This window comes from Eucalyptus grandis, chromosome 5 (genome assembly GCF_016545825.1).
Source record: "Eucalyptus grandis isolate ANBG69807.140 chromosome 5, ASM1654582v1, whole genome shotgun sequence".
Taxonomy (NCBI): domain Eukaryota; kingdom Viridiplantae; phylum Streptophyta; class Magnoliopsida; order Myrtales; family Myrtaceae; genus Eucalyptus; species Eucalyptus grandis.
Genome location: NC_052616.1, coordinates 46,334,133 through 46,346,689, shown reverse-complemented (window position 1 = coordinate 46,346,689; position 12,557 = coordinate 46,334,133). Strand labels below are relative to the sequence as shown.

At 39.3% G+C, this 12,557-nt stretch overlaps 1 protein-coding gene across 1 annotated transcript; it reads left to right on the top strand.

The window, feature by feature from the left end:
* Positions 1-1,641, top strand: LOC104445263 (non-classical arabinogalactan protein 31). The gene is made up of 2 exons (XM_010059101.3): positions 1-420; positions 1,169-1,641. The coding sequence occupies exons 1-2, from the start codon at positions 60-62 to the stop codon at positions 1,474-1,476; spliced, it is 669 nt and encodes a 222-aa protein (XP_010057403.2). The 5' UTR covers positions 1-59; the 3' UTR covers positions 1,477-1,641.
* Positions 1,642-12,557: the final 10,916 nt, after the last annotated feature.

Below are 12,557 nucleotides of genomic sequence, written 5' to 3'. Positions count from 1 at the left end.
TCTCTTCACGCAAATCCTCTCTCCGAAAAGCCCTCAAGAGACACAGAAAAGCAGAAGCCATGGAGTCTGCTCCAAGCAAGGCTTTTCTGCTTGTTCAGCTCTTGCTCCTACTCAGCTGCTTCCAAGAAGCCTCCTGTTTCTTCCCCCATCCACCGGCTTACCCTCCGACCCAGCACCACGACCACGACTACCACCACCACCACCATGCTCCCGGCCACCCTCCAGTCCTCCCACCTGTTCACCCGCCGTCTCCCTACCACAGTCATCCCTTGATCCCTGCACCCGCTCTTGTTCCCTCCCATCCTCCGGCCCCAATTAAACCGCCGTTCCATTGGCCATTTAGGACCTTCATAGCCATTCAAGGTGTCGTTTATTGCAAGTCCTGCGAGTACACCCTCAATGGCGCTAAACCCATTATCGGTGAGTACACTTCGTGAGTATACTTTTTAGAAAGAAAATAAAATCTCGCTGCCCCTATATTCATGACATGATTAAAAAGGTGGAGAAGGTACTGCAAATATATAATCATTTTACTTCTTATCATACCTCGCAGTCAGAAATGGTCGTTTATAAGAAGTTGGTCGAAAGCACGCAAGATAGTAAAGTCGTTCAAATGTCTAAACACGAACTCACCGCATTATTTATTTGACAAAATATTGTGGACCATCTAAGGATAGTTTCATTATTATTTCTAGCACTATTCTTTCCAAGAGAACCGAAGCCAATTACCTCTATGCTGTACTTCATAGAGTTCAAGGACGAGTATTCCTCCATACCGTACTTCATTTCCTAAGTTCAATTACTTTAATTTCTTTAACTTCCATTAAACGATGGTGCGATTATTGTTTTGAAGAAAAGTTTTTCACTAGCAGCCTTAATCACCATTCCAATGTTCTTCGACGGTATTCATATATCATAATAAATCTGAAATGGCCTTTGTAGATGAGGAGAGTAAAAATTATTTCGAAACAGCAATCTCTTTTCGTTAGCTTCCCACCAGTTTTCTTCTCGACAAGCATAACAGGAGTAATCTCTGTTTTTTATTAGTTATAAAGTCAGAAGGTTGAAAATCATCTTGAAATGACTAGTTTTCTTCATCAGCTTCTACGAGTTTCTCCTTTCCCGTTAGAGCTACATTTAGTAACCGGCTGGTATGTTCATGGTTCAGGTGCCGTAGTGAAGCTCTGGTGCAAGAACACCAAGTACCCAGCATGGGCGACTGCGACAACTGACAAGAACGGCTACTTCTTCCTCGAAGCTCCGAAGACAGTCTCAAACTTTGCCACCCACAAGTGCAAGGTCTTCTTGGTCTCATCTCCAATCCCCTCATGCAGTGAGCCATCCAATCTCAATGGTGGATCGAGTGGTGCCCCCTTGAAGTTTGAGAAGCTGGTCTTGGGGAAGCCCCTGTTCACCCTCTACTCGGTTGGACCCTTAGCATTCGAGCCCAAGTGCAGAGCCCCAGGACCCAAGTGAACTCCCCATCGTGTGTCTCTCTAGCTTCTATTGTCGTTGAGTGTTACCGTGGTTCCAGTTTCATGAGAGAAAAGGTTGTTCTTGTGCCTTAATGTATTTGTTAGTCGGTTTATTTGAGTGACAATAAATGATATAAAAGAGGGGGTGCACACCTCTTACTACAGAGATTATCTTTTACGTACAAAAAAGTTACCTCAAAGGCCACAAAACATAAGGTTACCCAAAAACGATGAGTTTTTGTCAGCTTAGAGTCAACCAAAGACGACAAATTATTTAGTGTTTTTTTTACTTTAAGTCAACCACAGACAACAAGTTCTTAAGTTTATTGCCTTAGGTCATTCCTTAAGGCGACAAAATTAGAGCTTCGTTCCCTTAAGCTGAACTCAAGCGACAAATCGTGATTTCGGCTCTTGTTTGACTCTCCTTTTCCTTTTTTCACTACCTTGCTTGCCGGTGTATCTATTGTCGTTTGCACCGTCGCGCCGGGGGTTGACACGTGTGCCCATGGTTTCATAGCCTCTTCCGCATTATACTTAGTTTCACGGGTATAAAATTCTTCCAAAGTGACAGAAAACAAGAAAAATATGGCAGCATCAAAAGGGGATTGGGGATTTTGATGGCCGCCTCATTAAATCGACGAAGATAATCTCTAATTACACTCCCGGTTGTTGCTTAATTGCCAGGGATGAATTCTATATTCTCTGGAAGCGTAGGCTGCTGGAGAAATGGGTTTGCCAATTTATGAGGGGGGCTGACAGACGGCGGTTTTAATCTGCTAAACCATATTTTGGCTGCCTAGTGGGTCGCCAGGAAAGCCCAACATATAATCGCGTCCGGTGCTGGGTGCAGCACCATAACAACTCGAAACGATTCAACATGATCCAAGGGGTATCCCGAACCTGTCATGCTGGTGTAAATTAGGCATTTTGAACCCTTTTGGAAGTGGAGCAACCATCATCTCGTTAGTGAACTTAGGATCATGACAACTGGAATTTGCTCCGATGTTATCGACCAATATGTGCTCCATTTCCATAATGCGTAGATCTGCGCCGCTATCATCCACTCGGTTTGTGGAGCTGGATGTTACTTGCCTGACTCCATGTCCATTTCCTAAGTTCACAGGTTGGACTACCGACCCGCCTCCCCTGGGCAATGCTAGTCACGACTTGACCCTGCAAACCCCCCAATATGTATATAAAAATCATATCAACCTAGTTTTCCAAAGTGAAAAAAAAAAAAAAAACGAAAAAAGATCTCTGATAATGCCCCCATTTGATGTCAAAACAGGCTCCCATGGCACATAGGGTCCGTGAGCAAAGGTGGCTGGCGCATGCTCGCAGCCAAAAGGACTGCACATTAGAGGAAGAGCATGGAACTGTAGCCTAATACTTTAAAAAACCTCCTTTAACTTTTGTCTCAATTCTATCTTTTGTTTCATTAAAGAAAAACTTCCAACTCAAGTTTAGGCCCAATTCTACCTAAATTTTTTTATCATAAAAAACCCCAACTTTATGTGTAGTACCAATTATGTTCTAAACTTTTCTTTTTCTTTTTTATCTTGTATGAAAATTCCAACTTCAATTTTACTCTTTTTTTTTTTTTTTTTTTTTGTCTTATAAAAAGATCACCAATTTTTGCCTGAGTCATAAATTTGCCTATTAACCATCTATTAAAATCGCCCTTAGTGATATTGCGCTTGATCTTCAATCTCTCATGTTTGGAAATGTTCCATCTCCCATGGTTAGGGAGCTCGTGCTCTGAATGCTCGAACCAATCGTGCTTAGTAGCATTTCATCTCTCGGTTGTCAATGAAATTTTTTGAATCAAGGGTTAATGGGGGTAGATTTGTGACTTAAGTAAAAGTTTGTGGTTTTCTATGAGATTGCAAAAAATTTTAGGGTAAAATTGAGATAAGACCTAAAGTTAAGAGTTTTTCTATATATATATAGAGCGAAGGTGGTGCATGCTCGGCTTAGGAATGTGAGTAAGGACCATGGGACTTATTGAGCAAAAAATTGGAAGAATTCAAACCTGCACCGGGTTACTTTTACATGTTACTGTGGAGGGGTCATTGGATTATATTGGACATGTGGCAATCTATGAATCACGAATGATGAAAAGCTATGATATATAGCATCGGTCCTATTAGGGATCAATGCATATTCAACTATTTAGATAGTGATAACATTATTGTGTACTCCCAATAAAATTACAAAGTAAAATCAAAATCAGCCAGTTGAATAACTCAAAAAAATTTATCAAGTCGAATACTTGAGACTCATTTGTCATTGTTATATGCACTTGTCAACGTAACAATGACGTGTTAGAGGTTGATTGGTTGATCAAAATCACCTCATCGAAGGCCATAGTCAAATTCAAGCCCGAGCTCAAACACTACAAGCACTGAAGCTCCCTCAAAAGCCTTTGAAATTATCGCTCGCAATCAAGTCCTCGCCCCAGAAGCTCGAGCACCTCTCTCCGACCATCCTCGATTTCCCCTCCCTAATACTCAGCTCTGTCTGTTGGAGAAATCCTCGTGAAGTGTTTTGAAGTTGACAAAACGTTTCCATCAGTCTAGTCTGAAGGCTTGCAGACTCTGCTATTTAAAGTCTGAAGACCTCCAGACAGCCAAACTCAAGACTCAAAGTCTATCCTCATTGACAGTTTCTAATCCGTTGAAGAAAGGCTTTCCAGAATTGGATGTTTCATTAAGGATGTGGCCTTATCGACTGGAGAAGATCTCTTGGCTGGATATGACATAACGGAATCCTTTGTTTGATCATAATTGATTTGAAGGATCCGATGATTGGCAAAGTATACTTGGAAGGTTCTACTTATGGAAACCGAGATCCTGATTGTATGGGCGAACATGATTGATGGGCTATCGACATGTTCCTTTAATAGCTCGAATGATCTTGCTAATTGATTCCGTCCAACGAGTAGATTGGAGGAATTCCTTTGGTAAGTGCCAACGGGTATGATGGCATGAAGGAGTATATAAGGAAGACGTTCCAGTTGTTTGAGAGTGTGCACGATAGAAGAATTCCAAAGTCTGAAGCTTCTTGTTCTTAGTCAATTCATTTATTGAGCAAAATCGTGTAAACAAAAGAGAGTCTATATTCGTGAGAAACTTTGAGGAAGTGTGTTAGAACATCTACACTTTGTGGAATCAAGGAAAAGCTGTGCTTTGTAACTCCTCTTTGTTCATAGTGAAATCCAGCCGGTGGGGCTCATCGGTGCGGAAGAGTGAACGTAGGCTTGGAATAAGCCGAATCACTATAAATCTTGTGTTCATTTCTCTCTTCCCTAACCTTTACTTTACTTTGATCGTATTTTCCTTTCCATTGATTGCCTAGAATCACTTCCGTATTTCGAGAATTTGTTTGCACACCTATTCACCCCCTCTAGGTGCTTATACTAGCTATCTCAATTGGTATCAGAGCCTGTGTACTCACTTTTGTTGAAGTGTTTTACTTCAGAGTTAAAGATCCATGGCTAGTATGTTGGCTCCAGGACTGGTAGAAGGGCAAAGCAATACCAGACCACCTTACTTTGATGGAAATGATTACAACATATGGAAAAACAAGATGAAAGCATTCCTAAGATCAAAGGATCCTCTGGAATGGGACGTTGTAGAAAAAGGAATCATTCCTAAAGCTGCATCTATCTCAGAAAGAGGAAAAGATGTTGTTGAGTCTAGCGAAATGACTCAGGAAGAGAAAATCAAGAGACAAGCTCTTGATGCAAAAGCAATTTATTATTTATATTGTGCTCTATCCCCTACTGAATATAACAGAATATCTTCTTGTGTTACAGCTAAAGAAGTCTGGGATAGATTACATATTACCTATGAAGGAACCGATCGAGTGAAAGAGACTAGAATCAACATTCTCCTCGGCCAATATGAAGCCTTCAAAATGAAACCAAGAGAATCTATAACGGATATGTTCAGTCGCTTTACAAAAATCGTGAATGGTCTTGAAAACCAAGGTCAACCAATTTCTGATCCCATGAAAGTAAACAAGCTATTGCGTGGACTCTCCAAGGATTGGAATCACATAAAGACCTCAATCAGAGAGACCCAAAGAATCATGCCACTATCTGTTGATGAGTTGGTTGTGACTCTTCGTCTTATGAAGTGGAACGAATCAATGAAGACGAAGACCCTAAAGGTAAGAAATCCATTGCATTAAAATCTAATGATGATTCGATGTTACAGATTACAAGACGATATGGATGATGAGGAACTTGCTCTCATGATAAGAAGATTCAGAAAGCTGAACAGAAAAGGAAGAAGATTCAATCCAAAGAAACAAAGTTTTCAAAAGCAACAGACTAAGTCAGTTGAGGATGATGAATCAAACAAAGATGTAGTCTGCTTTGAATGCAAGAAAAAGGGACACATCAGACCCAATTGTCCTCTTCTGAGGAAGAAGAAAGGAAAAACTGAAAAGTATCGAAAAGCTCTTAAAGCTGAAACCTGGAGTGATACAAAGTGTGAAGAAAGTGATGATAAATATGCCAATATATGTCTGATGGCTCAATCGGATTTAGAATCAAATTCCGAGACAGATTCAAACTCAGAAAGCGAATTTGAGGTAAGTAACTTCAAAATCCCCATTAAGGTTTCAAAGTATATTGATGAATTGTGTTTTAGTCTTAAGACTTCTCTTAAAAGAATTTCCGAACTCAAGAAAGAAAATTCTGCTCTAAAACAACAGGAAAATATTTTGAAAGAAAAAGTGATAAGTTTAGACAAGAATGTTTCTTCTCTTAAAGAAAGTGAAGATAATTTGTTAAAAGAAAATGCATTCTTGAAAAGTGATATCTCAAATATTTCCAAAAGATTTTCTATAGGATCTGAGAAACTGGAAAAAATTATTTCTATTCAAAGACCTTATTTCAATAAATCTGGTTTGGGAATGACTGCTGAAACCATTCCTTTAATAGATTTTCCTAAAGTGAAGGAAAGAATCAAACAAAGACCCACAAGAGATGCTTACAAAAATCATTTTAAAATGATCTTTGTAAAACCGCTTAATCGCAATGCTCTCGAATGCTCAAAGTGCAATAGTGCGAGATCATTTTGAAAAAGAATGTCCCATGATTTGGAAACTCGTTAAGAAGGTATGGGCGAAACCGCATATCATACTAACACCAATGGACCCAAGAAAATATGGGTACCAAAGAAGGTTTGAGTTTCTTTTTTAAATGCATATCACTATCAAGAAAAATGTAAAATGGTATCTGGATAGTGGATGCTCAAGACACATGACAGGAGACTCAAATTACTTCATAAAGCTTGTTCGAGTAAATGGTGAAAAAGTCTCTTTTAGAGGAAACAGCAAAGGAAAAATTGTGGGATTTGGAACTGTAAAGATTGGAAATCTCACAATCAACAACGTTTCCTTAGTAGAAGGGCTCAATTACAATTTGCTCAGTATTAGTCAGCTATGTGATACTGGTTTCAAAATCAACTTTCAAGAGGGAATATGTTCTGGAATTAGTAAAGATTCTACTCAGTCATTCATGGGTCGAAGACATGGAAATATCTACCTCTTGGATGTGAAACCAGATGAATCACAATGTCTAATCTCAATTCAAGACGAAGCAAACTTATGGCACATAAAGCTTGGGCACGTCAACATGAAGCAAATAGCCAAAATCTCAGCAAAGAAGCTTGTTCGTGGTCTACCCAATTTATCATACCAAAAGTTTGATTTATGTACACCATGTATATTAGGAAAATAGGTAAGAAATTCCTTTAAACCAATAAATCAAGTTTCCACTAACCGTGTACTACAAACCTTCGCATATGGATCTATTTGGACCAACCAACACAAAGCATTGGAGGTAAGAAATACTGCCTAGTAATTGTGGATGATTACTCACGATTCACTTGGGTATATTTCTTGGCAAGTAAGTCTGAAACTTTCTCTTACTTTGAAAAGTTTGCTAAAAAGGTTCAAAATGAAAGAGGGTATGTTATCTCAAGTATAAGAACAGATCATGGAGGTGAATTTGAAAATAATGATCTTACAAAATTCTGTGATGAATCTGGTTTCCAGCATGTATTCTCCTCTCCATATACTCCAGAGCAAAATGGAGTTGTGGAAAGAAAGAATAGATCTCTTTAAGAAATGGCTAGAACTCTTTTAATCGAAAGTAACATCTCTTCACGTTTTTGGGCTGAAGCAGTTTCTACAGCATGTTACATTATAAATATAGTTTTTCTAAGGCATATTCTGGAAAAAAACACCCTATGAACTATTCAAAGAAAAGAAGCCTATTGTTTCATATTTTCATGTATTTGGATGCAAATGTTTCATACTGAAAAATGCAAATGATCGAGTTGGTAAGTTTGAAGAAAAGTCGATGAAGGCATCTTCCTTGGATATTCAACCACAAGCAAAGCGTACGAGTCTACAACAAGAAGACTCAAATAGTGGAAGAATCAATGAATGTTAAATTCCAAGACTCTATGCAAAATGAATCCATTCGACTCATCTTGAAGAATTTGAACCTCGCTCCGGACTCTACAAAGTCTAAAATAGCTCGAGACTTTGAAGGACCAAAGAACAAGTGACTATTGAAGATTCAAGTGAATGAAGTGACCATCAATCGACAAATTAACCAAAGAATCGGAAACATAAGTCCAGTCATCCCAAAGATCTTATTATTGGCGACATCAATGAAGGAATTCGCACAAGATCCAAAAGGCGCGAAGAGTCTAGTGTTTGTGACTCTTGTTTCTGAAATAGAACCCAAAAGCATAGAAGAAGCTTTATCGATGAAAGCTGGATTGAAGCTATGCAAAAGAGCTCGAGGCAATTCGGTATTAATGATGTACGGGAATTGACTCCTAAACCAAAAGGTAAATTTGTTATTGGAGCAAAATGGGTTTTCGGGAACAAGATGAACGGGAAAGGAAAAGTCATAAGAAACAAGGCAAGACTCGTGGCCAAGGGATACACACAAGAAGAAGGGATAGACTATGACGAGACTTACGCACCAAGAGCAAGGTTAGAAGCAATTCGATTATTATTTGCTTTTGCTTGTTATAAGAATTTCCGGTTATTCCAAATGGATGTCAAAAGTGCCTTCCTAAATGGATTCATCCAAGAGGAAGTCTATGTGGAACAACCACCTGGGTTTGAAGACCCAAGGGAACCAGACTTAGTATTCAGACTCAAAAAGGCTTTATACGGCTTGAAACAAGCACCTCGAGCTTGGTACGACAGGCATCGAGTAAGTTTTTAATTGAAAATGGATTTGTTAAAGGTAAAGTAGACACTACTCTTTTCATTAAAAGAGAAAGCAAAAGTTTTCTACTTGTTCAAATATATGTCGATGATATTATCTTTGGATCCTCTAATGAAAGTCTGTGCAAGAAATTTTCTAAGACTATGCAGGATGAATTTGAAATGAGCATGATGGGTGAGTTAACCTTCTTCCTTGGACTTCAAGTGAAACAACTGAAGGAAGGAGCTTTTATTCATCAAGAAAAATATGCTAATGATATTGTGAAGAAGTTTGGATTGGACAATTGCAAAAAGGCTGATATACCAATGTCAAGCTCCGTGAAGATAGATAAAGATGAAGAAGGAAATAAAGTCGACCAAAAGTTATTTTGAGTATCATCGGTTCACTTCTTTATCTTACTGCTTCTAGACCTGACATTTTGTTTAGTGTTTGCATTTGTGCCAGATTTCAAGTAGACCCTAAAGAATCACATTTAAATGCTGCAAAGCGTATTATCAAATATATTGCATCAACTTCAAGCTTCGGTCTCTGGTATCCTAAAAGGGGAGACTTTACTTTTCTTGGGTACTTAGATGCAGACTTAGCCGGATGTAGAGTTGATAGAAAGAGCACCTCAGGTACCTGTCAACTACTTGGAGGCAGGACAGTGTCTTGGTTTTCAAGGAAACAAAGTACAAGAGCTCTCTCTACAAGAAGCAGAATATGTAGCTCTTGGAAGCTGTTGTTCTCAAATTCGTGGATAAAACAACAGCTAAGAGACTTTGGAATTGAAGATTCATGCACGGAGATTAAATGTGACAACACCAGCGCAATCAATCTCACCAAAAATCCAATTCTTCACTCAAGAGCAAAGCATATAGAGATACGACATCACTTCATTAGAGATCATGTTCAAAATGGAGAAATCTCGATTCAGTTTGTTGACTCAAAGAACCAACTGGCGGATATATTTACAAAGCCTTTGGAGAAAAATCAATTTGAAATTATCCGTTCCAGACTCAACATTATGAGGATTGAAGAAGTTAAAGTCTAGAGACTCTCAGACTCAGACAAATAAGACTTTGACTGCAAGACTTTGACTGTAAGTTATTCTCTCTCTCCAATCTCATCTTGAAAAAGGTACGATTATTGTTATCTCAAACGCTATCTTTAATTGACGAAATTATTGCATCGTTTCTTTTAGAAAAAGAAGTTATCTTGATATGACCATTTTCGAAAAAGGCAGTTATTTTTTTTTAAAAGGCATCTTTTCACTTACCATTACAACGGTTGGTATCCCCTCCTTTCGACTGTCTTATATACGGTTAGTTTCTCTTCGCTTAACTCCAAAACCCTAAAAAGCACCAATCTTCCATTCCTGTTTTCTTCTCTTGTTTAATCTTCGAAAAGTTGTCATCTTTCTTGGGAAAGTCAAGCAAGAAATCTTTCAAAGACTAAGAAAGATGTCGTATTCAAGAAAGTCTTCGAGGATCGCAAGCAGGGGACCACGGCGAATGAGTGAGGGGCCTACGCACTTCAATCTCACTTTGAAGAAAAAGTGTCTCCAAATCAGCGTGCAGCCCACAACATTCTCGGCAGCGTCATTCTCCTCCATCTAGTCCTCAAGATGTTGATCATCATCAAAATGAAGAAATCATTGAAGATGCAGACCCTGTAAGAGTTCAAAGGCTCTCTTTTATTTATAAGCTATATCGTGCTTTAAAAGGGACTGGTACTCCATTGAACTATGTGGATGATTTTCTTAAGGACAAAGGATATGGCAATGAATATATCTTTTTGCGAAAAATGGAAAGTTTGGGAATTGCTCGTAAGGGGGTGGCAGAAGAAACCCTTGCGAATATCCCAAGTGACCCTCGTGATTAGGGAGTTAATCCGGTGGATGGAAATGATGATGATAAATTATACAGCGAATTTCAACCAAGAATGGGAGTTGCGGCGGAAAATCGAGGAAAAATGGGAGAGTTGTTTAGATCGAAGGAACAGAAGGATTTATACTCAAAATTGCTGAAGCGTGGGGTGATAAACCCTAGGAGTGTGGATTTTGACTTTCTAGATGCTGTAAATGTGAACTTAAGGGAAAAGTTCGGTCATCTTCAACTTGAGAAATTCTGCTCTGACACAACAGAGGCCTATCCTCAACTAACTACATATTTCTATTCAAATATTAGTTTCTTGGATGCGAATAGATTCTCCTTCAGTGTCAAAGATCAAGACTTTGTTGTGAATATGGATATCTTTGGCGGATGTGTTAGGAGTTGAGAGAGGAAGATATCAACGGATAAAAGTTTCTGTTACTCGTACTACTCTGGAACTTGTTAAGGACAGGAGAACAGAGGGAAAGATTTCCTATTCAAGGATGAGTGCATTTAACATCTTGCTACACAAAATTGTAATCAATTGCCTCAGACCGAAATCAACTTCCAAGACGATGTCTCAAGTTCGGAGGCAAAGCTAATGTATGCCATCATCACTTTGGGAAAAGGTTTTCTCTTCCTCACACTTTTTATGTTCCACATGTATAGAGCTGTGATGAAGGACGGAGGACAATTTCCTTATCCGGGTCTTGTGACGAAGTTATTCGGACATCGAACATTCAGCCTCCGCAAATTCTTTGTGTTCGATCGTGCGATCATATGGTGGTAGGACTGAAAATGGTGACCAAGATGCGTCGAAGGAACTAAGCAAGGCATTGGAGAAATTTAAGGAGAAGACTCTAGTCAAAACTCCTCAATTCTCTTACGGGGAAAAAAGAAAAGGAAGGAGCCCATGGGTGCTCCATCCAAGAGAAGAAGAGCTCTCCTCGTTGATGATGAAGATGATGAGGAAAACATCACTATTTCTGCTTTGAAGAATCTCGATCAATGCTGCTCCCGGATAAAGAGTCGAACGGCGAGACGGAAGAAAGAGCGAGAGAAAGAAGCGAGAGGAAAAAGAAACGGAGGAAAGAGAAGAAGAAGAAGAAAGAGATGCTTGAGCAAGAGAGAGTTGAAAAAGAAGAAGAAGAGAAAAGAGATCAAGAAGAAGGAGAACATGAGGAGCACTCTCCACCCGAAGGCATGAACACAAGGGAGACCAAGAGAAAAGAGGAATGTCCTCAAATCCTACAACCGGTGAGGGAGTCGCGATCCCCGGAGATCCGAGAGGAGGTTTTGCCTCTCAATTTCCCGAGGAAGGTCATGAGGTTTCTTCGCCAAATCTGCGTGATTATGCTTTGATCTACCATCGTCTGCATTTACTCCATCGGATCGTGTTAATGTCGATGCGCGGACCGAAAATTCAGCGGACTTTCGCGAGTGATGGATATTCTCTTGGAGATGCAAGGTCGGATATATGCATTGGGATGTGAAGTTCAGAACTTGCGAATGCGGGACAAGTCTCTTCGGGTTCATTAAATGATCAAATCCAAGCCCTTTCTCTTGATTCGAGGCTAATGCTAAGGGTGAGGATGTTGCACAACTGAAGGAAGACTTGAAAAGGCTGGAAGGCATCGTTCAATTGATGGGAGATTTCCAGCTTGTTCGTGTTCCCAAGAATCATTGACTTCATTTTCATCTCAATTTTTTTTATGCTGACAAAAAGGGGGAGAGTTGTGAGACTTGAAAAACTTTGAACTTAAATTTGTCGAATTTTTGGCTTGTTTGGTTTGTGGTTTGTTTTGACTTGACTTTTGAGTCATGTGTGTCTGGATGTGGACTAAATTTGGATTTGACTGCTTATTATTAACTACTATTGATATCTTATGGATGGCTTTACTTTTGCATCTTTGGACTAACCTATTTTACGTGGTTGCGAGATTCTAGTGTTATTCATTTAGTTAT

Excerpts from the sequence above, each read along its gene's own strand:
- LOC104445263 (XM_010059101.3), top strand. The coding sequence starts at position 60 with ATGGAGTCTGCTCCAAGCAAGGCTTTTCTGCTTGTTCAGCTCTTGCTC. Across the intron at positions 421-1,168 it reads TGGCGCTAAACCCATTATCG|GTGCCGTAGTGAAGCTCTGG; the intron begins GTGAGTACACTT and ends TTCATGGTTCAG.